Here is a 22,209-nt window from a genome sequence, read left to right as displayed (position 1 = left end):
TGAGATGTACAATACCTGGAACAGAAGCATACATTGATGTGAATGATGATGAAGCTGTCCATGATATGTTCAGTGTGTATGAAAGTCAATCAGTCATAAATATAGAGTGTTAAACATGGACATTATCCCAGCTGAACAACCTACCATGTTGTTGAACAGAAAGAAGATTGACTGTTGTGACCATGAGTACATAGAAATTCAGAACAAACATTCTGCCTTGGCTGATGATGAGCAGAATGTTCATGTTATTGACAGTCAAGATGAGGGGTATGGGGGTGAATCTAGCTCTGATGAATCATGGTAGCAAGGATTTGATGATGACAATGAAGATGATATAGGTGGTGAGCTAATGGTTATGTCTGAGATTTCTAGCAGTGATGAAGATTTTCAAAACTTTTATGATAATGAAACTGGTGAAATTGTACCAGATTCTGAATCTGAGCAAGAAATTGACCCTTTAAGAGAAGTGCTAAGAAACAAGATGTGGACTTACAATCCAAGGGAGGACATAGAATTCAAGAAGGGACAACTATTCACTAATGTTGATGCCTTTAAAGCAGCACTAAAGGATTATGTGATCCAAAAAAAATTTCCCATCAAAATGCTGAAGAATGAGAAAATCAGGTGTACTGCAATCTGTGATGTTGCTGGATGTACATGGAGGATTCATGCGTCCCCTGTAGCTGATTCAGTAATATTTATGATTAAGACATACACACCTGAACACATATGTGTGATGGATAACAAAAATCGTGAGGCCACCTCTGACTGGATGGCCAAGAAACTGCTAGCTGTGATGAGAACCCATCCGCACTTGTCAAAAAAGGGCATTGAAGCTGAAATGCTAAAATATGGTGTGCATCCTAGCATACAGCAAGTGTATAGAGCCAAACAAAAGGCAAGAAAAGAGATTGAAAGCACACATTCAGAATCATATAGTAAACTGCCAAAATATGATGTGCTTCTAAGGCAACATAATCCTGGTAGTGTTTGTAAGATTCATTATGACAGATCAAATCTACTAGTTGAACCAAGGTTCCTGAGACTTTTTATTAGCTTTAAAGGACAGAAAGATGGATTTTTAGCTAGTTGTAGATCATTTGTTGGATTTGATGGATGTCATTTGAAAGGTAATTTTGGTGGAGTATTGCTGGCTGCTGTTGCATTGGATGCTAATAACAGCATATTTTCCATTGCATTTGCTATTGTTAAGGTAGAAAAAAGAGAGACTTGGAGTTGGTTCTTTCATTTCTTTGAAAATTTTTTTGGACCATTCCATAACAATTCTCCCTTAACTGTCATGAGTGATAGACAAAAGGTATTATTAAACACTGAACTTGATAAAATTTGGATAACCTGCTGTGTAGATATGGTAAAAACTGCTGACTGATTTTTGATTTTCATGTAGGGGCTGAAGCTTGCATATGAACAGCTGCTGCCATCTGCAATTGGAAGATGCTGTTGCAGACATATTTACAGTAACTTCAGGTCTCAGTTTCTTGAAATGTTGCTGACTAGCTTCTTTTGGTAAGTTGCTAAAAGTTATGATGCAATTGGATTTAATGAAACAATGCAGAGAATCAAGGACATGAATATAGAAGCATGGAAGTACTTATCAAAGATTCCAATTTCTGCTTGGGCTAGACATGCATTCTCAATAGAAATGAAATGTGACCATGTCACAAACAACTTCACGAAATCCTTCAATGCTTGGATTGGAGACTTAAGGGGTCAACCAATACTGACACTTGTTGAAGGTCTAAGGAAAAAATTTATGAAGAAATTACACAAAAGATTCCAGAATGCTTGCACATGGACGTCTACTATCCCAAAAAATATCATAGAAAAGCTCAATGAAATTGCAATACATTCTAGGAGATGTTCATTGCAGATGGCCAGTGAGAATTTGTTTGAAGTTATTGATGGTGACAGAGCATTTATAGTGAGTTTGAAGCAGAAGACATGTGACTGTGGAGCTTTCCAATTGTCTGGACTCCCATGCAAGCATGCTACACTTGGAATTATATACAGAAGACAGAAATTGGAGATATACTGTGATCCTTGCTTCTCAACAGAAATGTATCTCAAGACATACAGTGGCATGATACATCCAATTCCTCACGAGAAGAGATGGCCTCTATTAATTGATGTCACACCAAAAACTGTCCTTCCACTACCATTGAGAAGACCTCCAGGTCGTCCAAGAGTTAATAGAATGAGAGGGCCTGATGAGCCAAGCCAATCTCAAACAAAAAGGTCAACCACTATGAGATGTGGTAACTGCAAAACTACTAGACATAATACTAGAACATGTCAAAGAGCACCTGTGAGACAAAAGAGTACAAGCACCAGTGGCACAAACAAGGTTCAGTCTAGTGATTTAAATGACAGCATTGAAATTGCTAAGCGAGCATGTAATTTGTTATCAATTTTCATGTCAGGTTACTCAATTTGCTAAAGGAAAGCCAGAAAGGGGAATTGCAAATACAGGGCTTACATGATCTGTTTTATGGGTTACAATTCTTTTAGATTCACATACAATTCTTTTCGTATGATGACAATGTCTGATGAGCTAATGCATAGGTGATTTGTGCAGGATCATGCTGATGGCAATGTGCCTATTGTGGTTTCTAGTCAAGGCTGCAACCCAAGTCCATCAACTCAATCACCATTAATGAATGCTGACTTGAATTTGCAAACAGCAACCAATGCTACTAAAAAAAAGGTATTTGTTCCTTAATCCATTTTACATCATAGCTGCACTTTTAATACTTATTTACATGCCTGTATATTAATACATGCTTCGACCAAAATTTCAGAGAGAATGACCTTCCAACAAACCTGCTCCATCTACTGTATATAACCCTAAAAGGAGAACTTCAACACCAGCACCTCAACCAATTGCAGTAATGCATACTGCTGCACTACATCCCAGTGGAAGTGCCCAAGTACAAACTGATGTCAACATCAATGTTTCAGTTTCTCATGATTCTCACAATGTCACTAGCAGCTTCACCTTTTAGTAGAATCTGATTAAGAGTCTTTTGTTATTTGGATATCAAATGACATGAATATCTGATCATTAGTTGTCGACATTGGAAAAATTTATCTTTTTGTATCAATTTGGATGCATGAGTGGAAACATTTGGCTGTTGTACATATAAATTCCACCCCACTCAAACCTTTTGTATCGCTGCAACTAAGTAGTATGAAATGCTTCTCAACAGAAACTGAAGTTTCATTTGCACTATTACTTGTACACTGTGTTTTTGTGTAATCTGTCATGTGGTATTCAATAAGCAAAATTGGAAGCACATAATAATGAATTTGGTTCTTTACTATTATAAACCAATACTCATTTGATCTCTTTTACAATCAACATAACAACATAGACAGCTAAAAATACAAGGTTCATTATAAGCATCAATTTCACTGTGGAGTTGAACTGGACAGCATTCAAATTCTGCACTTGATCACCTCTTTGCATGATTGAATGTCTTTCTGCTCTTTGCCTGCTCACTTCACCATCTTCAGACCCTTCGAACCACTCAAACAATATTAACAACAAAATGTAAATATCTATGAATAACAGGTTCATTATAAGCAGTCATTTCACAATGGAGTTCAACTGCTCTACTTTGGCAAACTGTATCTGATCCTCCTTTTGCATGCTTGAACGTTGATCTGTTCTTTGGCTGCTCACTTCACCTTCTTCAGGCCCTTCGAATCACTGAAAGAATTTGCAATTTGAGCAGCAGAAATAGAACTTGTTTGGATTCCTCCTTCTCTCAGAAATCTTAATGCTTGCTTTCCGATGACAATGGCAATATCTATTTTTTATTGAAAATGAAGTTGGAGAATTCCACGATGAATCTACCAAGCTTGAAGAAGCCATGTGTATCTGTTTGTAGGTAGTTCAGCTTATAGTTGTATGAGCACTTTTGCAGAAATCTCAGCCACAACCCAACAACATCCAATGCTTTCTCTTGCAACTCCAATAGGCAATTATATAGAGCTCCAAAGCAACACTACTATTTCTTTTTTCCGTTACAAACAACTACTTTGAGAGCCGTTGACATGAAGCAGAAGACAATTTCTTGCAATACATTCTTACCTTTTTTCATCAGTTTCACATACACCCCCTGAAATTTCAAAGGAACAAGATTCCATTGAAATTTTCAAATAAACATTCTCACTAATGACAATCTCGAGGGCAGAGGTGAAATTTCTTTATTTTCTCTCTAATGATACACATTTTATATTCATTGTCCACCTCAATTGGATTGAATCTGATACTATCTACTTAGTTTTAGGGGAGGTATAAGGGATTTTTGAAACTTTAGGGGAGGTATAAGGGATTTTTTGAACTTCAAGGGAGGTCCTTGAGACTGTCAGAAACCTCAGGGGAGGTTTCTAAAATTATCCCTTTTTTTGGGGTTTTTATTAATTTTTACTAGTAGGTAGTAGTTTACAGGTGTTTTGACAGCGGCCGCCGCCCGGTACTTGCCGAGTCAATGTGACATCCCGTCCCTCCGGCCGCTATCTGCTATTACTACACTGTTCCTGAGTCCTGGCTCTCGAGAGCTGTTAAACTTCACGAGTAGCTCGAAAACTCGTTAGAGTTCGGCTTGATAAGGCTTGAACTCGGCTCGTTAGTTGCGGTAAACAAGCCGAGCTCGAACTAGAAATGTGTTCGTTTAGTTAACGAGCCGAGTAACTCGGCTCGTTTGATATCCGAGTAGCTCGTTAGAACTCGTTAATAAAGGGTATATTTATCATTTTAGAAGTCAAAAGTATAAAAATTGAAAATTATATATTTTTATTGAGGTTAATTTGCACAAACTCGAGCTCGTACAAGCTCGACTCGTTAGTGATAAACGAGTCGAGCTCGAGCCACATGTATATTTGACGAGTCGAGTTCGAACACATTTTAAAGCTCGTTTGCCTAACGAGCTCAAGCTCTAAGTAGTCCTAGCATGCAATTGCTATTTAGCAATTTGGTGGGATTTGCCTAATTTTAAACAGTAGTTTTATTGGATCCCATTCCTTTTTGTCTTGATTTTTAGGCACCAATATTCAATGCATACCCAATGTGTGCGATCAAAAAATACATAATTATAGTCATATATTTTAAATAAAATTTTTATTACTGAAATAATATTTAAAATTTTAAATATTTTTTATAAAATAAATTTAGATTGGTAGCTGATAATGTTTAGGGATAGTTATGTTGAAAATATATATACTTAAAAGTAAAAATAGTCATAGTTATAAATAGTTTAATGAGATAATTTCAGAAACCTCTCTTGAGGTTTTTGACAATTTCATTTTTCTCTCCTAAGATTTTAAAAATTTTACTTACTTTCCCTTTTGTCAGTCATTTAAGACCCAATACTTACATCACTAATGGCTAAATGACTTTATTACCCTTATAATTTAGGATAATTACAGATATATGTGAAGGAAAAGAGTTAAAATTTTGCTAACTACATTAAGCATGATTTAGATTGTAAAAAGTTAATTAATTTGCCATTTAAACATAGAGCCAATATTAGGAGCATCTTTTTAAATTTTTACATGCTTACAAATAAAAGAAATTAGACGTAATGTAGTTGATAAATTAAAGGATTTAGACTTGAGAAACAATTGAACAGTTTTCAAACTAAATTAACCATAATTTGAAATGTAAAAAAAAAAACTAATTTGGCATTTAAAGAGGATCCAACACTAGGCATTTTTTTCCAATTTATGCACTTGATAAATAAAAGGAATTAAATATAAAGAGATTTCAGTTGAGTTAAATTTTCTTATAATTATGGTGATAGCAAGAATCTTAAGGTATGGAAAAAAAGTTTTGTTAAATTTTGGAAGTTGTTATTTTTTGTTATGGATAATAAAAATTTTTATTGACTATGTATAGTAATATAATAGTTGAGGGGCACTTTTGGCATAAACAAATCTTCTCACATATGAAATTATTTTTTTATTGTTGCTTTTTGTGAATTGGATTAAATTGTTACAAGAAAATTGGTTTCAAGGGAAATTAGTGATATTTTTAGAATCACAAGGGAGGGCAGTGAAATTGTCATAAGCCTCAGTGGAGGTTTCTGAAATTTTCCCTAGTTTGAGATGAAAGACACTTGGATTTGCCCCGCTGCTCTCCCCTGTGCGTGCTACTGCTCTAAGGCTTTCAATAATGAATTTGATGGCAAATAATTAAGGGATTGGATGTTATATTAATGCAGTTAGTGATTGTTTTAAAATTTAATAGTTCTGATTTTTTTCTTTTGTTTAAATTAAGATTTTAAAATTTAGAGACTAGTAGTAATAATTAGAGACTAGTAGTAATAATGTTGAAAGTGGATTTGTGATTTTATATATGTTCCAAAATTTTATGAAAAAATAAAATGAACTTCACATTTTCATGAGGACATTTTGGATTATTCATTCAAAATTTTGATCACTAAATTGTTCTTGCTACCCAAATGGTGATTTGAAGGGAGGTATGTGTGTAACTTTTGAAATTTCAAGCGATAAGCAAGGATAGGCACCAAAGTAGAAGTTGAGCCTATTATTAAGCAATCATGCTGACTGCCCTAGCTCTCTAACACCTGTTGTATGCACCAAGAGTGATGCACAGTCATACTTTGGTGCCTTGTCTTGGTAGCTCCATTTGGGATCCGAGTTCACGGCAGTTGCACCGCCAAAAACGTTTAACTGCCAAAATTAGCCAAGCCGACCTGAGTTCGCACTGTTCTGGACCGTCGACTTGAAATTCATTTCTCAGACTGATATGGGTTGGTAATTTTCAACAGCCTAAATCAGTCTGAGCTCGGCTCAGTTGTTTTAGGCCGTCAAAGGCAAGATGCAACCTGTAACCGCAACAGCCCCAATCCCTCCATTTGGATAATTTTTTACAGACAAGTTATGCAACAGCTTTGTCTGAGAACTTCTGTAAACGTACAAACAAACTGCAATGACCCTGTGACCGTCCAAATGAGAAATCAGGACTAACCATCCCCAAACGCTTACAATTAGAAAGGTAAAGCAACAAGAAAAGCGAGTATTGGACTTCCAGCAAAGAAGATTCCACTTTCTTTCTACTTAATCTTTACAAACATTGATAGCATCTCCAGTTTGACATTGTTTCTTCAATCAATTACTAAAAGTACAACTATAATTGTTTGTCATCATAAAGTAATAATCTTGAAAAATTACATTAGACGTCAGACAGTTGGGTTGCGAGAATAATATTCTTTAGCAAATTTTGCAAATCGTTCTAAACCACGAACCAGCAAACTTTCAAGAAGAGGTTGCAAAGCCTGGAACATGTATAGAATCAGAGAAATTCGTCAAATGAATCAAATTCAGCCGAAATTGGAATTCTAAAGTCTATTTCTCTTCGATCCATCTCTAGTATAATACTTTTATCATTGTACAGCAAGCATAGTCAAGTTATTTACTCTTCATCCACATTGAACTTTAGCTGTTATTTCCTCTATATGACCTTTGACCTAAGCTATGAATAGGGTTCTGTAATCAAGTTTAAATGCTTACCGATGCCACTGGAATCAACAGCTGAGGGACTTCATATGAGACAGTCATCTGACAGAAGAAAGAACTAAGGTCAAGGAACTCAATAGATCTTCAGGGACTGAACGACCAGAAGGGTAAAAAACACGCGCATGGTAAGTATCAAGTAATACATGCACAAAACCAGGTTAACGGGTTAACACTTTTGAACTTAAAAAGCATCCCATTTGAAATCCAATGCCTTCCCACTCAATTAGCTACTCAAACTCTCACGGTTCACACTCAGAGATGCTTAAGGTGCTTGTTTTCCACTAATATATGCTCTTTCCATGCTTTAATTCACTTTATTGTTCTAATCGCACTTTGGTTTTTAAGCCCGAATAGATTCAACGCCAGCATATAACTGCACTAAACATTGAATGATTGAAATGCATGGTGAATATGTTTAAAGAAATCTTACTTCTACATTACATGATGAAGCACCTTTAGGATAAAATCTGACAGCTCCCCTGAAAATTCAGAAAAAAAATGGCACATCTTTATTAGTTGTTAAAACTAGGCCATCATTCTGACAATCTCAGAAATACCTGTTAGGGAGACCATCCAGAGATCTCCAATGGATTTTCTGGTTTGGAATTGGCTGCATATAAGTTTAGGGGAATATCATCACCGAAAAAAGCATGAATGATAGTGAATGAAGTAGAAAGAATGACGAAAAAAATGGGAAGGCATTCGGACGGGGTTTACCTGCATGTTTCTGGCAAGCCAAGAAAATTCAATATCGAGGCCAAATGCTTTGTATTCGAGGGACCAACGAGATAGGTCAGGCTTGTCCTCCAGAATCTGAGAAACAGAAAGGAAGCTCACGTTTCACATCGGTAGAATTGTGCATGTATCAGAATATATGGGAAATAGGAAGCAACTGGGATCAGGATAATCGTCTACGGGCAGTAGCGGAATGACGAACATTTAACAGGCATTCTTAATTTACATATTTACTAATTTTATTGACATCAAACCAAAAATTCAACTGCGTTGAGGGGAACTTTCATGGCTATTTACAAGAGGAGAAGAATATGACATAAATACGTGCGAATAAATAAGAAAAAAAGGAGAAAAAGGAGGGAAAAAAGGAGAGAGGGGGGGGGGGGTAGAGAACCTTGACTGAAGAAATGAAGGGCATCCATCGAGCAATAGCCTCGCGATCGGAATAACAAGTATAAGCGACAGAAGTTGGGACGTCTATTTCCATTTTAACTCTGCAACATTTTATCCGGAAATGATTTTGCAAGTCATAAGAAGCGGGGAGGTGCAAATGAAAATGAGAAACGAAGCAGTACTTCTTCTTCTCCTTTTTGTTTAAAAAAAGAGGAAAAAGCTGTAGTAGTTAGTAAGAGTTTTGAATTACAAAGAATTATCAGCAATTGAAATGAATTAGGTAGGACTAGTAACACAACAAGAGTAGTGTAGCAGCAAAGGGCAACTAAGAAGAAAAGAAAAATGAAACAAGGAAACAGGAGAGAGGGTTTAGGGAATTGGAAGAAAGATGTACGTGCAATCCTGCCACTCCATCATGACGACGAGGGGGGAAGGAGGAGGCGAAATGGAAGGTGTGGTGATGAGGGGAAAGGTGGGATTCCTCTGCCTTCGGTAGTAAAAATAGGAGTATCTTCTTCTTCTTCTACTACTACTACCACCACTTGGACTTGTTCGACTTGTTCTAGTAGTAGGAGTAGGAATTGCAGTGGGGGAATGGAAAACTCCAATGCATCTAGCGGTGGTGGCCAATGTAGTAGTAGATGAGGAGAATGAGGGTGAGAAAGAATCATAAGCAGAAAAAGACGGTAGTGAGTTGGTCAAAGATGATGATGGTGGTGGTGGTGGAATGGCAATTGAATTAGAGGAGCAAGGGAGGGGGGAGGACGAGACGGGGGTTCTGATTAAGAAGGAGAGGGACACAGCAGCGGTCGCAGACATTTCTGTTGATCTTTTTTTTTGGGGAAGGGGGGTGGTGGTGGTGCTGGGCGGTTGGCCAACTGTGAACTGCGGCGCTGAAATCTGAAATCCTGGAGTTGGATACCGGCTCTGCTGCTGGAAACTGATGATGGATGGGGATTCGCCGACGAGTGGCCGCTGCTGGCCCAGACCCAACCCTAATTGCTGCGCCCTCCTCCCGCCTATCCTTTCTCAACACGTGGTACTTCCACGACGCACTTCAGTCCTCCTGTAAGCAGTACCAGCATTTTTAATTTTTTTCATTTATTCAATTTTTTTGTTGGGTGTGGAGGAGAAGGGGTAGGTCGGGTCGGGTTATGTTTGCACATATGGACTATTAAATTATTAATGGGTCGGGTTAACCCAAGATGAACTTAACCTTACTTTGAGTTAGATTGAGTTTGGATCTAAATATTAGATCTAAGTTAAATATTAGTCGAGTTTGGATCGTAGTGGGTTTAAACCTGATATAGACCCAACCTTTTAATTTACATATATATATATATAATTATATATCTAAATATATAATACTAATATTTTGTACTCATGAGTTATATGTCAAAATATATTTATATATATAAAAAATATTAATTTTATGAGTTTTGTGAAAAAAATATACTGTAGCGATTTGATGTATGTGAGATAAAAAGATAATTGAAAAATTTGTTTACGAAAAACATAAAAATTTTCTATGGAAAATCACAATCCAGCTAAGGCCATTAAATATACATACTTATGTCAAAAGGTTCGAATACAATTCTTAGTAGGAGCAAATTGAGGGCATTTGAAGATGTATTTATTGTTGATTATATTTTAGAGTAAATCTTATATACACTGAAAGTTTATACACTGTCACTGTTGGATTCATGACATGTGTGCAAAAATTAAAATGTATATTTTAACTTTTGCACAAATGTTATGAATCCAACGGTGATAGTATAAACACTGTCAGTGTAGGAAGAATTAATCATATATTTTATTACTATTTTTCATGTACTTTTAAACTAATTGGATATATTATTATTAAAAAATTATTAGTTTGTATATATTTTAATAAACTGTTATTGGTTCGTGTACAGTTTTAATATTGTGATTCTATAAATGGTTATAGTAAATTAGCATTGAAACTTAATGGTTATAGTAATTATATTAAAAAAAATTAAAAAGTAATAAATATGAGTTTCACATTTATCAAGTCAATTTTCATAACTTAAATTCAGAAAATGGTATTAACTATATGAATTCAATTTTGAGAATAAGTTTTGTTTGAGTAATTTAGTGTCATTTAATTAATTTAAATATTTAATTTTTTATTATCAAATGATTTAAATATGTTAAAATCAATATTAAGTGCTGAATTGAACCTCCAACCACCCGCTGCCGCAGTGTGAAGGGAGGCTATCCCTCCCGGAACAAAAGGAGCAAGGCCTTCCACGCCCCATGAGTAGTCAACTGCTCAATCATCACAATTACCGCCTCCTCGACAAGGACAATCATCATCCCCCGGCCAAGGCCTGAGATAGGAGGGAGGGAGGGAGAGAGGGGTCGGAAATATAATGGGGAAGGATGCTGCTGCAGAACAAGTCCCAGACGACTACTATCACTACTGGCTCCGATGGCAAGTCTTCGTCTGTGCACTCATCTTCCTTCTCCCCGCCCTCCTCTCTATGATTCTCATCATCAAATCAAGATCAACTACAAGAACACCACCACCACCATCACAACAACAACGGGGACACCGCGCCTCCACTTATCGTCAACTCTGGCTCCCCTGCTGGACAACCCTCCATCCCACTTGGCTTCTTTACTATCGAGCCTTGGCCTTCCTTACCATGACTTTCTTCCTCTATCAGATCGTCCGAGCCTTTGGATTTTTCATCTTCTTCTTCTACACCCAGTACGTATACTACTTCTTTACCTACCTTACTAGGCTACTGTTCCACACCCCCAACCCAACCCCCCACACTCCAACCCATCTCACTTGCTGGGAGTACTCCTTTTTCACTTCATTCCTTCCTTCCTTCCTTACGTATGTTGGTTGTTATGACATTATTCCCCTTCCGTTTACACTATTAGTGATTCAACTCTAATTAAGAATCATTTATTCTTGGCTTTGCATAGCACTCAGTGTTAATTCAAATAAGCTCTTCTCCTGGAGGACCAGGACTAGAGATTAAAAAAAAAAATGTGTCAAACAAGTATTTTTCTGATTTTTTAACGGTATTTCCATATTCAACGACTACCAACCACCATCAGACGGCACAGCATTTCAACTTCTACCGCTTGGAAGTTGGAAGTTGGAACCGAACCCAACAAGTCTCAGACCTGATATTTGTCCTCCATTTTTTATTATATTATATTTTATTTTATTTGCTTCTGCAGGTGGACTTTTGCATTGGTTGCTGTCTACTTTGCGGTATTTACATCGCCCCTGCCTCCTTTTTTAATTTCTGGTTTTCGGAGATACGACTACGAGCTAGTCTAAGTAATACGGATAATTTTGGTTACACTGTCTGCATTTCTCCCTTGTTTGATGCGTATTTTCACCCGCACACCCAAATGCTTTCTTTATGTTACTACTAGCTGGCCACAATAATCTCTGCCCACGGATGCTGGATCCACTCAAAGACACCCTTTGCTCAGAGTGGAGATAAGGACAAGCTTCTTAAGAAGAACTTGGAGGAAGAATCTAAAAATGATGAATACGTCTCATCAACTTCCATCATGAATCAAGATGATGGAGGTTTCATCAAGTGTCACGCCCAAGTGCCCATTGACCAACAACCTGGCTTCTGGGGAGTTCTTATGCAATGCATATATTACGTGAGTTATATCCAATTTTATATCCTTCAAATATTTTTTTCTTTCAGTCTTCGTCTCAACTCTTCCAGCTGATTCGGCTAGAACATCTGATTAAGGAGCGAGCTGAGCCCTGTCTCCAATGTCAGAAAGGAGAGCTTCATTATATATATGTATCTTGGCATCGGTGGCATCTTACAGCATGAAACAAACAAGAAATGCTTCTTAGAAACATTTATCAAGAGAACTCTTGTATCTGTTCTGAGTTGAAAAGGCAACGGTTTTGGAAAGTAGATGCTTCATTTATGATTTTTTTGCATGGTTCGGATGCAACAGAGTTATCCTGAACAATTACATAAACACATGAATGATTAATGCATTTACAGTAAAACAAATGTTTATCCTGGCTTTAGAAGCTGTGTCCCATCACATATATCTGGAGTGGTAGAAGCATTTGGGCAAGGACTCTGGAACCTACTGGAAGCTTAAAAGTCATGTCCTTTTATTTGGATATCTTCCTTCAATGTTGCTTTGAGCTTTTCATGGCTATGACTGTATAATATAGAAGAAATGAAATGGAACGAATTTTCGGCTACCACAAGAAGCAGGTCTAAGTTTGCACCCTCCAGTATTTCAAACTTTTGAATTACGATGGCCAACGTATTTTATTGTTCTATCCTTGCTTCCTGGATTTGTAGTCATGCAGATTTTGGGGATTTTAGAGGGGCTCTTGATCTCAGATTTGCTCTCAATAGTGTTCCTGTATGTCATAAGATATTGACATATTTGCCGGCAGCTGATGATAGACCTATACCGTTGCACAACTCTAATGCAGCAGCTTCTGTGAAAACTAAATTACAAAATTTCAGAGTTAATTTTCTACTACATTTCTAAGATGCATATATGCCATGGGAACTTACACTGTCTTCTAGTAATCTGTCTTGCTTAAAATTTCCATTCGGTTCCATGAATTTGTTCTACTAAAGCAGTACCCGCATCTGATTGAAACTTCTACACAGACTTGTGCAGGTGCAGTCATGCTGACAGATATAGTTTTTTGGTGCCTTTTACTCCCATTTATGTCCGGTGAACATTTTCAACTCACCATGGTGAGTAGCAATGTGTTGAACACTTTGTAATTCTCTACTTTTTTGAGCCATTTTCATGTGTGTTTTTCTATCCAGCATTGTGAGATTGGTTTTCCTTTACCAGTTAATTCTTTGAAATTTGATTTAGCCCTTTTGAAACAGAAAGACAGCAAGCTGCTGTTGTTATTGTGTCCTTTTCACTGGTAATCCCCCGATGACACACCAGAAGCTAGCTAATATGATATACTTGTTTCTGAAGAGCAAAGGGGATTGTGCCTAGTTGCTTTTGCCTCTAGTGGATTGAAGTTGCTGATGTTTCATGCCTTTTCCCCTCTTTTCATTTCCTAATCGCCTTGGCACCTGCAGTAACTTATAGACAAGTTGTTCACTTTCTTAAAATTGCTCAGTTGAATTTGCTGTACATCTTAATTAGCCCCTAAAACCCATACATTTGATTTCTGATCTGCAGTTACGTTTATTTGGTTTCGGTGTTTCGCTAATCCTCCTCTGTTGTTTCTGGCAGTTGATGGCATGCATGCACTCTGTAAATGCTGTCTTTCTCATCCTTGATTCTACTTTGAACAGCCTTGTAAGTATCAGTTTTGCCCCTGACGTTTACCTGTCCTAGACTCCTGAGAATTTCTTTTAGCTGTTTTTGTTTCCTAGGCATAATGAATGGAGCTTGCTGTTTAATTGTTGCAGCCATTTTCGTGGTTTGGCTTCGTATACTTTGTGCTTTGGAGTAGTTCTTATGTTGTTTTCCAGTGGGCTCTTCATGTATGTTGCATTACATGGTAAAATCCCTTTCTAAAGAATTCTGGCTTGGCCCTCTTCTCTTCCTTAAATAAAAAAAAAATATATATATATATATCTTGAAACCGCTCCCGAGTTGTCTGATGGTAAGAGCAATCTTACAGGTGGCCATATCCTTTCCTAGATCTGTCGAATGCATGGGCACCGATTTGGTAAAAGCAACTGTGCATTTTTTATTTGGCCATTTTCTTAAAAGGCAGGCTTAAAGTCAAGTTTTATCGGGTCTGTTAAATTTCAGGTACCTTGCATTGGCTTTGGTTCACGTTCCCTGCTACGGATCATACGTGCTGCTAGCTAAAGGAAAAGATTCCATATTTTCAAGAATGTTTCCCCACGCATACTTGAGGTTGTATTAGTTTCCGAGGAAGTAGTCAAAATATCATTGAGGTGTGTGGGTTTGTTTGTTTTGGGTGTTTATTTCTTAATTAAAAACAGTACATTCCTGGAAATGAATGGCGTCTGAAATGCAGGAGAATTTATTACACTGCTACTTTCAACGCAGCAGGGGAGATTCAGGGAGATGAATTAATTATATTAAGACCAAAAATCCTTTGTGTGAATACTTTTGAAAAGACCTGGGCTTCGGTCGAGCATCTGTTGTGAAACTAACATCAATCTTCCATGGCAGGATTTCAGCTGAGAAGAAGCAAAAAAATTAACGGCCGGACCTCCTGGCTACGTCAATGAGTTGGGTCCGACCAGATTCTATTTGTCCTCTGCGGAAAACCAAAGGAAAATGGTGGAGCATTTTCTGTCCCACCAGAAAGTTTGAAGATAAAAAGTATTAGCTCCGGTGGTAGCATACGCAACAAACGGTTTGTGTTGAAGAACATGTTTCAGTTATATATACTACGACTAATATGTAATACTACTACTAAATTTGCAGCCTGCTTGCGTAACAGCAATATTATTGAATTATTAGAAGCTTGCTTAGGGGTTGGGGGGCACTTCATAATCAATCAGTTAAACCGGCATTATAACAACGAAGGTCCTGGGTGGCGCCAGGAAAAAGAGCGGATCCAGGTTTTTAAGAAGGGGGAATGGAGAGAAGGTTTGATAGCAGGATAGGATAGGATACACTCTTCTGCCATCTCTTTCCGGCATCCCAAAACCCATGCAATTTACATCGTCCCTCTCTTACCTGTTTCCCGCAAAGCGTAGAGCTACTGCCGACATAAAAATTTGGCCACCCTTCGTTTCGGACACCATTCATTTGGGGCCTTGCCCTCAAGAGAATCTGTTAGATAGGTTACTTGGAACCTCTCAATAGAATTTCCCGCCCCTTGTCTGCAGTATGCCTTATCCTCTCCATTTCCCTCCCTTTGCCTACAGTATGCCTTATCCTCAGGAGAATTTATTAGATAGATTATTTCAAACCTTTCAATAGGTTAAACAGGCCCATTCCCCTCTCCTTACTTTCAGTACAGGATCAATTGTCATAATGTTGCACTCAAAAAAATAACCACTCATTTGGTTGGGTGGAATCACCACTATGGAACGGATTTTTAAGTTGTCAGGTCCTTTACATAATGTTTGGTTGGTACCTATAGGTATGGATCTATCACTATGAAAAACCTAAAAGTGGACAAACGCCATTCCGGACCAAATTCACCTTCATCCTTCTCTCCCTTTCGCCTCCTACGGTCTTTGCTCTCTCCTTTCCTTCCGCCATGTACACTCCACTCTCCTCTCCTCTCTCTCTCTCTCCATTACTACTCTTGCTCTTCTTCCAATCCATATTTGAATTAGAGGAAGGCAAATTTGCTGCCATGATGGGTTTCATAGGCCAATCTCCTCTCTCTCCATTACTGCTTTTGCACTTAAATTTGTTTAGGCAACTTGTACAACTCAGCTGTCAATCCATAAAAAGGCAAATCTCCTCTCTCTCCATGATGAGTTTCAGAGGAAGGCAAATTTGCTGCCAATCCATATTCAAATCAGCAGAAAGTTTTGGTTTGTTTAATTTGTCATATCGCATGAAATTGGATGAGAAATCTGAGTTATGATCATGGAATTTCTTGAGATTAGTCCATCATCACCAATTCGTGAAGGACTTGGTGTGGACTGAGAGAAAGGTTGGGAGATTCTCTTCAAACAGTAGAGACACAAAGATGATGCAGGAAAATAAATAATTAAAAATAAGTTGATTCCTATAGCAACACAATCACTACCAAACTGTGTTTACACCAGAGGGAATCCCTGGAAAACCCATTGTCCATTGAGGGGTTATGGTTATTGCCATTTCGGAGCTTGAACCAAATGGGTGGTAAGTAAATAAAATATTGGACGGAAGGGAATAGGGCAAAAAAGTGCGCGTGATTATTTAAAAAGAAAAAAAATCTATGAATGAAGTACTGAACTGAAGTACATGAGATGAGCCGCAGCTAATTCCTCGAACGCACACATGAAGGGAAATAAGAAACTGTCTTGCGTTACCCCAATATTTGTTGACAGTAGCGTAAAGCAAGATGACAAACTTGAATTGCGCACCATGTGGAAAAAAATTACACTGTTGAACTTGAAGCCTAGAATTTCAATCGTTTTGGGAACCCTCCCTCCAGAGCTCCTTCAACTTGAAGACAAGATACTACAGTACTACTCTAAGGACAGACAGGACCCTTTCCTTACAGGGCCGGCAAACTAAAACCCCACCCAACCCACTTGGCGGATGTTGGGTGGGATGTACAAAGTATACAGAGATGAAGAAGTGCACTTGTACTACTATACCAAGTGTCAGCAGTTGGTTATTAGTGGCCCAAACGCGTAGAGGAGGCCCAATGCATGTCCCAAAACTGCAGAGACGATACTGCAACACACACCAAACCCTCCCGGGACCGCCGCCGCCGGAGAATGGTGCATTTGAAAAGCAATAAGAGGAGCGGACAAACATAAATAGTAGTATACAAAACACAAACATGATGGTAGCCTTGCCCTTTGATGATTGATGGTGGATTTGAAGAGTGAGCGCTGCCAGTTTCGGCTCCCAAAGAAGAATAGACTCTGTGCCAATGCTCCTCTCCCTAATTCCTCGTAAGCTCTCTCTCTCTCCCTCTCTCATTGGTAGCAGTATTTTCTTTTTCTTTTTTCCTTCTTCTCCTGCTTGCAAAGCCTTTTTGTCTACTCTTAATAGATACTCCATTCATCAGTAATACTAGTAAGTAACACGACCATTATCTCTGGTGGCTCTGATTCAGTTTCTGCGGCAACCACACGCAAAGGTCCAATCACCAATGGATTCAATGCCCCCTTGACCCTTCTCAGTAAACTCTTAACCAATACTATCTTTTAGCTTCTCATTCAGTACTTTTATTACTTTCATTTTATCCGTCGACTCTACCTGTGTTGTGTTTTCCTGATTCTGTTATTGTTTTTTTCCCCCCTCTTCCTCCCTCCCTCCCTCCCTCGTAGCTCCGTACTCCAGCATAATCTTGAAAATCACCTTACCAGATGCCCCTCCCTCAAACAAGCTCAGTCTCTCTCCCTCCAACCCTATTACCAAAAGGGCATCAATGCCGGCGGAGGCATCGATGAAGATCATACTGCTACTGCTTCACATATGAAGAGACGAGCTATCTACAACAAGACTGTCCCTGAATTCTGTGACTTGATCCGCAAAATCAAGAGCATTCATGCATCCCTCTCCGATAATACCCGCATTCAAGATTCTTTCAAGATTCCTCAAGCTTGTGCTGTTTGGTCTACTCGTAGACAAATCGATCGGTACAACCCCCCCCCCCCCTTTTGACTCTCCCAAATGAAAAAATTCAACAAATACATGAATAAATAGTACTAGCATAAACGAATAAAGTTACTCCTTGTACTTATTTCTGTACCCTACTGCTGGGTGGAGTGCTCTTTTTCCGATTGTAGGAAGTTACCCTTCCAAGGGAAACATGTTTTGCAGCAGGCCTCCATCCTTGGTAACCTGGAAGAATTTGGACTGTTGCGCAAGTCTGGTGTAGAGGATGCTGTAATTGATGCGACGACTCTAGACCGCAGCGATGTTGATGTTCCTGCTGTCGTGGAATTTGGAGCTGGGAGGGGTTACCTGACCCAATTGCTTGCTGACTGCTACGGGATTAAAAAAGTGCTTTTGGTTGAGCGCAAGTCCTACAAGCTTAAGGTCAATCACCTTTCCGTCCCCTATAGAAAATAATAACAGTAATTTAGATTTTTTTCCCAGCTCATGTTATTCTCAAGCTTCACTAGCTCATTTCACCTCCTTATTAGTTTGACGCTCTTTCCATCCGTGCTGTTTGTGATCTTTGCTACTTTTAGTGATCTTTGCTACTTTTAGGCTGATCGAAGTTTGAGACAAATAGAGAACCTGATGTTGGAGCGCTTGAGGATCGATAGTAAGGTTCTTTGCAATGCTGTTGTTCAATTTTTCATCCCTCTCTCTCTCTCACATTTCATATAACTTTCTCCCATTTGTTCTGCTTTTCCCACATCAACCTTTTACAACTCTTGTTTACTGCTTTGTCTTTTTTGTCTTTTATTGCTTTGTCTCCTTGTACTGCTGGTTCATGCTGAGTTGACAATAGTGTGAGTATATTTTTACTAAGACCAATGATTTCCCTCCTGTTGCTGCATAAGTTGTCATATTGTTTCTGAACGGTTGCCATCAATCAGTTGCTTTTGTAAACGAAACAAGCTTTGCCTGTATAGGTTGAAACTATCAGTATATTGCTTCACTTTGAAATCAGTTGCCTTCTCCCTACTTATGTTTTGTTATATTTGGCATGGAGGAATTAGGAATGCTTATGGATTGGTGAATCTTTTCTTTTTTTAAAAAAATTTCTCTATTCTTTGAAATGATATCGAATTTTCCATTTAGGATGAGTGACGACAATAGTGGCTCCTCTCTGCAGGAGACTTTTTTTTTTTTTTTAATTTCCCATGAGTGTTGTCAATATCTCAATTACAAACATGTCTGATTCCAAGAAGTTTATGCTTTCTATTTGTTTTCCTTATATTTCTCTTCCTAGTTTAATGGAACATAGAAAGTCGTGTACTTTCCACTAAAAATTTATTGTTACAAGTCTCTAAAATTAAGGTATGCATTTTTTTTCCACTTAAAATTTCAAGCATTCTAGTTCCCTATCACATAATACTTACTTTTGCAGTTGAAGATTTGAACTTGAATGCTGTCGAGTCTTTGCAAGGGGTTCCTTATTTGGCAATTGGTAAACATCTTTGTGGGCCGGCAACAGGTAATAAACGTTGCAATTGGAACTTGGAATTTTGATGACTCTGGTCATTTTACCTCTTAAGTACCACTTTCCTTTTCTACTCATCCTTTTTTTTTTGTGGTGGGAAAGATATGACGTTGAAGTGTTGCATATTGGAACAAAGTGCTCAAAATCATGCTGATCAGTTGAAAGCCAGTTGTTTCCTCAGAGGTCTCGCTATAGCTACGTGCTGTCATCATCTTTGTCAGTGGAAACACTACATAAGTAATTTCTTTGGCCCTCCTCTACAAATAAATGGAGCATTGTTTCTACACGATCTGCACTTATTTGGCTTGATTAGTTTTTCATGAGATCAGAGCTGGATTGTATTGCAGATAAGAACTACATATTGAATCTCGGTTTGACCAAGGAAGATTTCCATGCAATGACATGGCTTACTAGCTGGGCAGTTGATGCAGACCATGGATCAGACATTTTTGTCATTGACAGCTCGCCGAATCTATGTCTCAAGTACAGAATGAAACTTTTTATTATTTGTTTGTTTCCTATTCTTTTTTTGTACTATGGATTGTCTGGTGGAATGGGAGGTGTGGATGCAATGGTTTCATTCAAAACACCTACAGATCCACTCTTAATTCAATGGGGATGAGCGTAAATGAAATATCGTACTAAAGATAATATGTTACTACATATCTTAATATGCCTTCCCATCATGTATTGCTGACTTTGCAGTTTGATGAAATATGTATCTTTTACACATACTTGGAGCGTACTGCTTGTTTGATAGTTACATCATGATGTAGCTTTTTTATTTATCATCTTTCCAAATATTCTGTTAATGACGCACCTCTTCTTTTCCTCTCGTGGATGGAATTGATGTGTTGTTTCTGTTTTAACAAGCTTCTTTGATCTTTTTTTTTTTTTTTTTAAACAGTGAGAAGGAAGAGATTGGAGCAGAATTAAGTCAGTCTGGAGTGGGAGACGTTGTTAGGAATATGAGCGCTGTGGAGAGGGCAGTGGTGGGATTCATGTGTAAGGATATCATTGATGCTGGAAGATTGATGTGGCTCAAGGAGCGTGGATTACACTCTCAAGTTGTAAAGTATGTTCCACCCGGTATCTCTCCTGAAAACCATTTACTGATTGCTAGGCAGGGCAATGGATTATATGATGATTCTGTTGCTGTTAAATAAATTCTTTGCCTCCAAAACCCAGAGACAACAGACTGTGAATCAGGGAACTTCATCAGATCAACGTATCAGATGATTTTTAAAAAGCATCAGACAATTCTTCAAACCGACTATTTCCTCCTCTTTCTTCCCCTTTCCCTCCGGAGTTCCTTGATGATGGCTGTGAGCAATTCCTTGATGATGGCTGCGCAGTTCATCTACGCAAAAAGTTTGAAGTACCTTTTATTTTTATTTTGTTTTCATCGTAAAATGCATTTGAATTAGGGATGCAAACGAACCGAGCGATTTGCGAGTTAATCGATCAAACGATCGACTCAGCTCAGCATTAATCGAGTTTGATCTTGATCGGCTCGTTTACTCAAACGAGCTGAGTATCAATCATTTTTAGTTAATTGGGGGGGGGGGGGGTTTGGGGTTAGATTATTAGTTCCTTGGGTGGCCTCAAGAGTTACCGGCTTTTGAGGTTTACCTGGGATTAAGGGTTAGTGATTTAATTCTGATTTCTTCGTTGAAATCAATCATTTTTAGTTAAGCTCGATTGCTCGTCGAGCGTTATCGAGCAGTATGTATTATATATATATATATATATATATATTTATTTATTTATTTATTTATTTATTGGTGTATAGTAAATTACATATAAAGGTACTGAGTTCTTGTAAATTTCCAAAATGTCTCCTTTTTAATCGATCTTAATACGTCGAACTCAAGTTTGAGCTCGATTGGGCTCGAGCTCGAGTTTGCTTGACTCCAATCAAGTTGAATTCGAGCATTTCAGAGATCTTAGTGAATTGAATTTCATATGTTGAATTTTAAACTCAATCGAGTTGAGCTCAAGCATAACACTGTTCAGGATCGATTTGACTCGTTTGCACCCTAATTTATATCAATAAAATGTTGTGGAACTTGGAAAGATTTTCACAGGACAAAAAAAAAAAAAGAATAAATTATGCCAAATTACTTTACAATTGTTTAAAAGAATAAATTAAACTTTGAATTTTTCTAATGAATGCCTATAGGACCACTGTTAATGCACCTAATATTCATCTAACCTATCATATATAACCTTATTTTAAGGTTTGATTATTAAAATGTCAAATCAATAGAGGTAAGTGTAATTTTTGGAATTTTGAGGGTACTAAATGAAATATCAAAAACTTTGGGGGAGGTTTCTGATTGAGGGAGGTTTTTGAAATTATCCCTATAAACGTCACCTTAAGAACAATGTAGAAATGGTCATAATGAAAAAAGACTCACTCAGTGCCGCAAAAATCCCTTAAGATGAAATAATGTGTTTTTTTTCCTAGCTCTAGACCATGAAGTGATGATGATCATTATAAGAACCTAAACAAAAAAAAAAAAGATAATTAACACATAAGGGTTTGGGCTATGATATGTTATGCACTACTGGAAAACTAAAAAATGAGAGTGGTGGTCTCGTGGATTGACCCCAGAAATCTATTGTATTTAAGTTTTGCATTAATTAGTTACCGGCCTACACAAATTCTATGTTCAAGTATCGGTACTTTTTTTTTTTTAAGGTAAGATCTTTGCTAATTTCTATCGAATTATCTATTGGTATTCCCTCATCAAAATTAA

At 37.8% G+C, this 22,209-nt stretch overlaps 4 protein-coding genes across 5 annotated transcripts; 3 read left to right on the top strand and 1 right to left on the bottom strand.

Annotated features, from left to right (window-relative positions):
* Positions 1-349: 349 nt before the first annotated feature.
* Positions 350-3,801, top strand: LOC113774931. Its single transcript, XM_027319594.1, has 5 exons — positions 350-1,213; positions 1,409-1,488; positions 1,543-2,365; positions 2,597-2,725; positions 3,718-3,801. Exons 1-5 carry the CDS (start codon positions 350-352, stop codon positions 3,799-3,801), a joined length of 1,980 nt encoding a protein of 659 aa, XP_027175395.1.
* A 3,203-nt stretch (positions 3,802-7,004) lies between these two features.
* On the bottom strand, positions 7,005-9,755 carry LOC113779779. Its single transcript, XM_027325496.1, has 7 exons — positions 9,086-9,755; positions 8,693-8,792; positions 8,281-8,376; positions 8,121-8,173; positions 7,994-8,042; positions 7,558-7,605; positions 7,005-7,322 (listed from the first exon to the last, which is right to left on the bottom strand). Exons 1-7 carry the CDS (start codon positions 9,508-9,510, stop codon positions 7,227-7,229), a joined length of 867 nt encoding a protein of 288 aa, XP_027181297.1. The 5' UTR covers positions 9,511-9,755; the 3' UTR covers positions 7,005-7,226.
* Positions 9,756-10,901: 1,146 nt separating this feature from the next.
* Positions 10,902-15,155, top strand: LOC113775004. 2 transcript variants are annotated; one of them, XM_027319707.1, is made up of 9 exons: positions 10,902-11,425; positions 11,911-11,944; positions 12,112-12,351; positions 13,347-13,436; positions 13,939-14,004; positions 14,118-14,209; positions 14,333-14,380; positions 14,467-14,574; positions 14,857-15,155. In XM_027319707.1, the coding sequence occupies exons 1-9, from the start codon at positions 11,085-11,087 to the stop codon at positions 14,885-14,887; spliced, it is 1,050 nt and encodes a 349-aa protein (XP_027175508.1). In that variant the 5' UTR covers positions 10,902-11,084; the 3' UTR covers positions 14,888-15,155. The 2 variants fall into 2 exon arrangements, with proteins under 2 accessions (XP_027175508.1, XP_027175517.1); XM_027319716.1 differs by having other exon boundaries at positions 14,467-14,615.
* Positions 15,156-16,775: 1,620 nt separating this feature from the next.
* Positions 16,776-20,716, top strand: LOC113752219 (tRNA:m(4)X modification enzyme TRM13 homolog). The gene is made up of 9 exons (XM_027296347.1): positions 16,776-17,258; positions 17,423-17,488; positions 17,637-17,948; positions 18,099-18,351; positions 18,526-18,583; positions 19,355-19,441; positions 19,550-19,684; positions 19,795-19,930; positions 20,355-20,716. Exons 1-9 carry the CDS (start codon positions 17,173-17,175, stop codon positions 20,611-20,613), a joined length of 1,392 nt encoding a protein of 463 aa, XP_027152148.1. The 5' UTR covers positions 16,776-17,172; the 3' UTR covers positions 20,614-20,716.
* Positions 20,717-22,209: the final 1,493 nt, after the last annotated feature.

The sequence above is a fragment of the Coffea eugenioides genome, chromosome 1, assembly GCF_003713205.1.
Source record: "Coffea eugenioides isolate CCC68of chromosome 1, Ceug_1.0, whole genome shotgun sequence".
Classification (NCBI taxonomy): Eukaryota; Viridiplantae; Streptophyta; class Magnoliopsida; order Gentianales; family Rubiaceae; genus Coffea; species Coffea eugenioides.
This window is presented reverse-complemented; position numbering and strand designations above follow the sequence as displayed.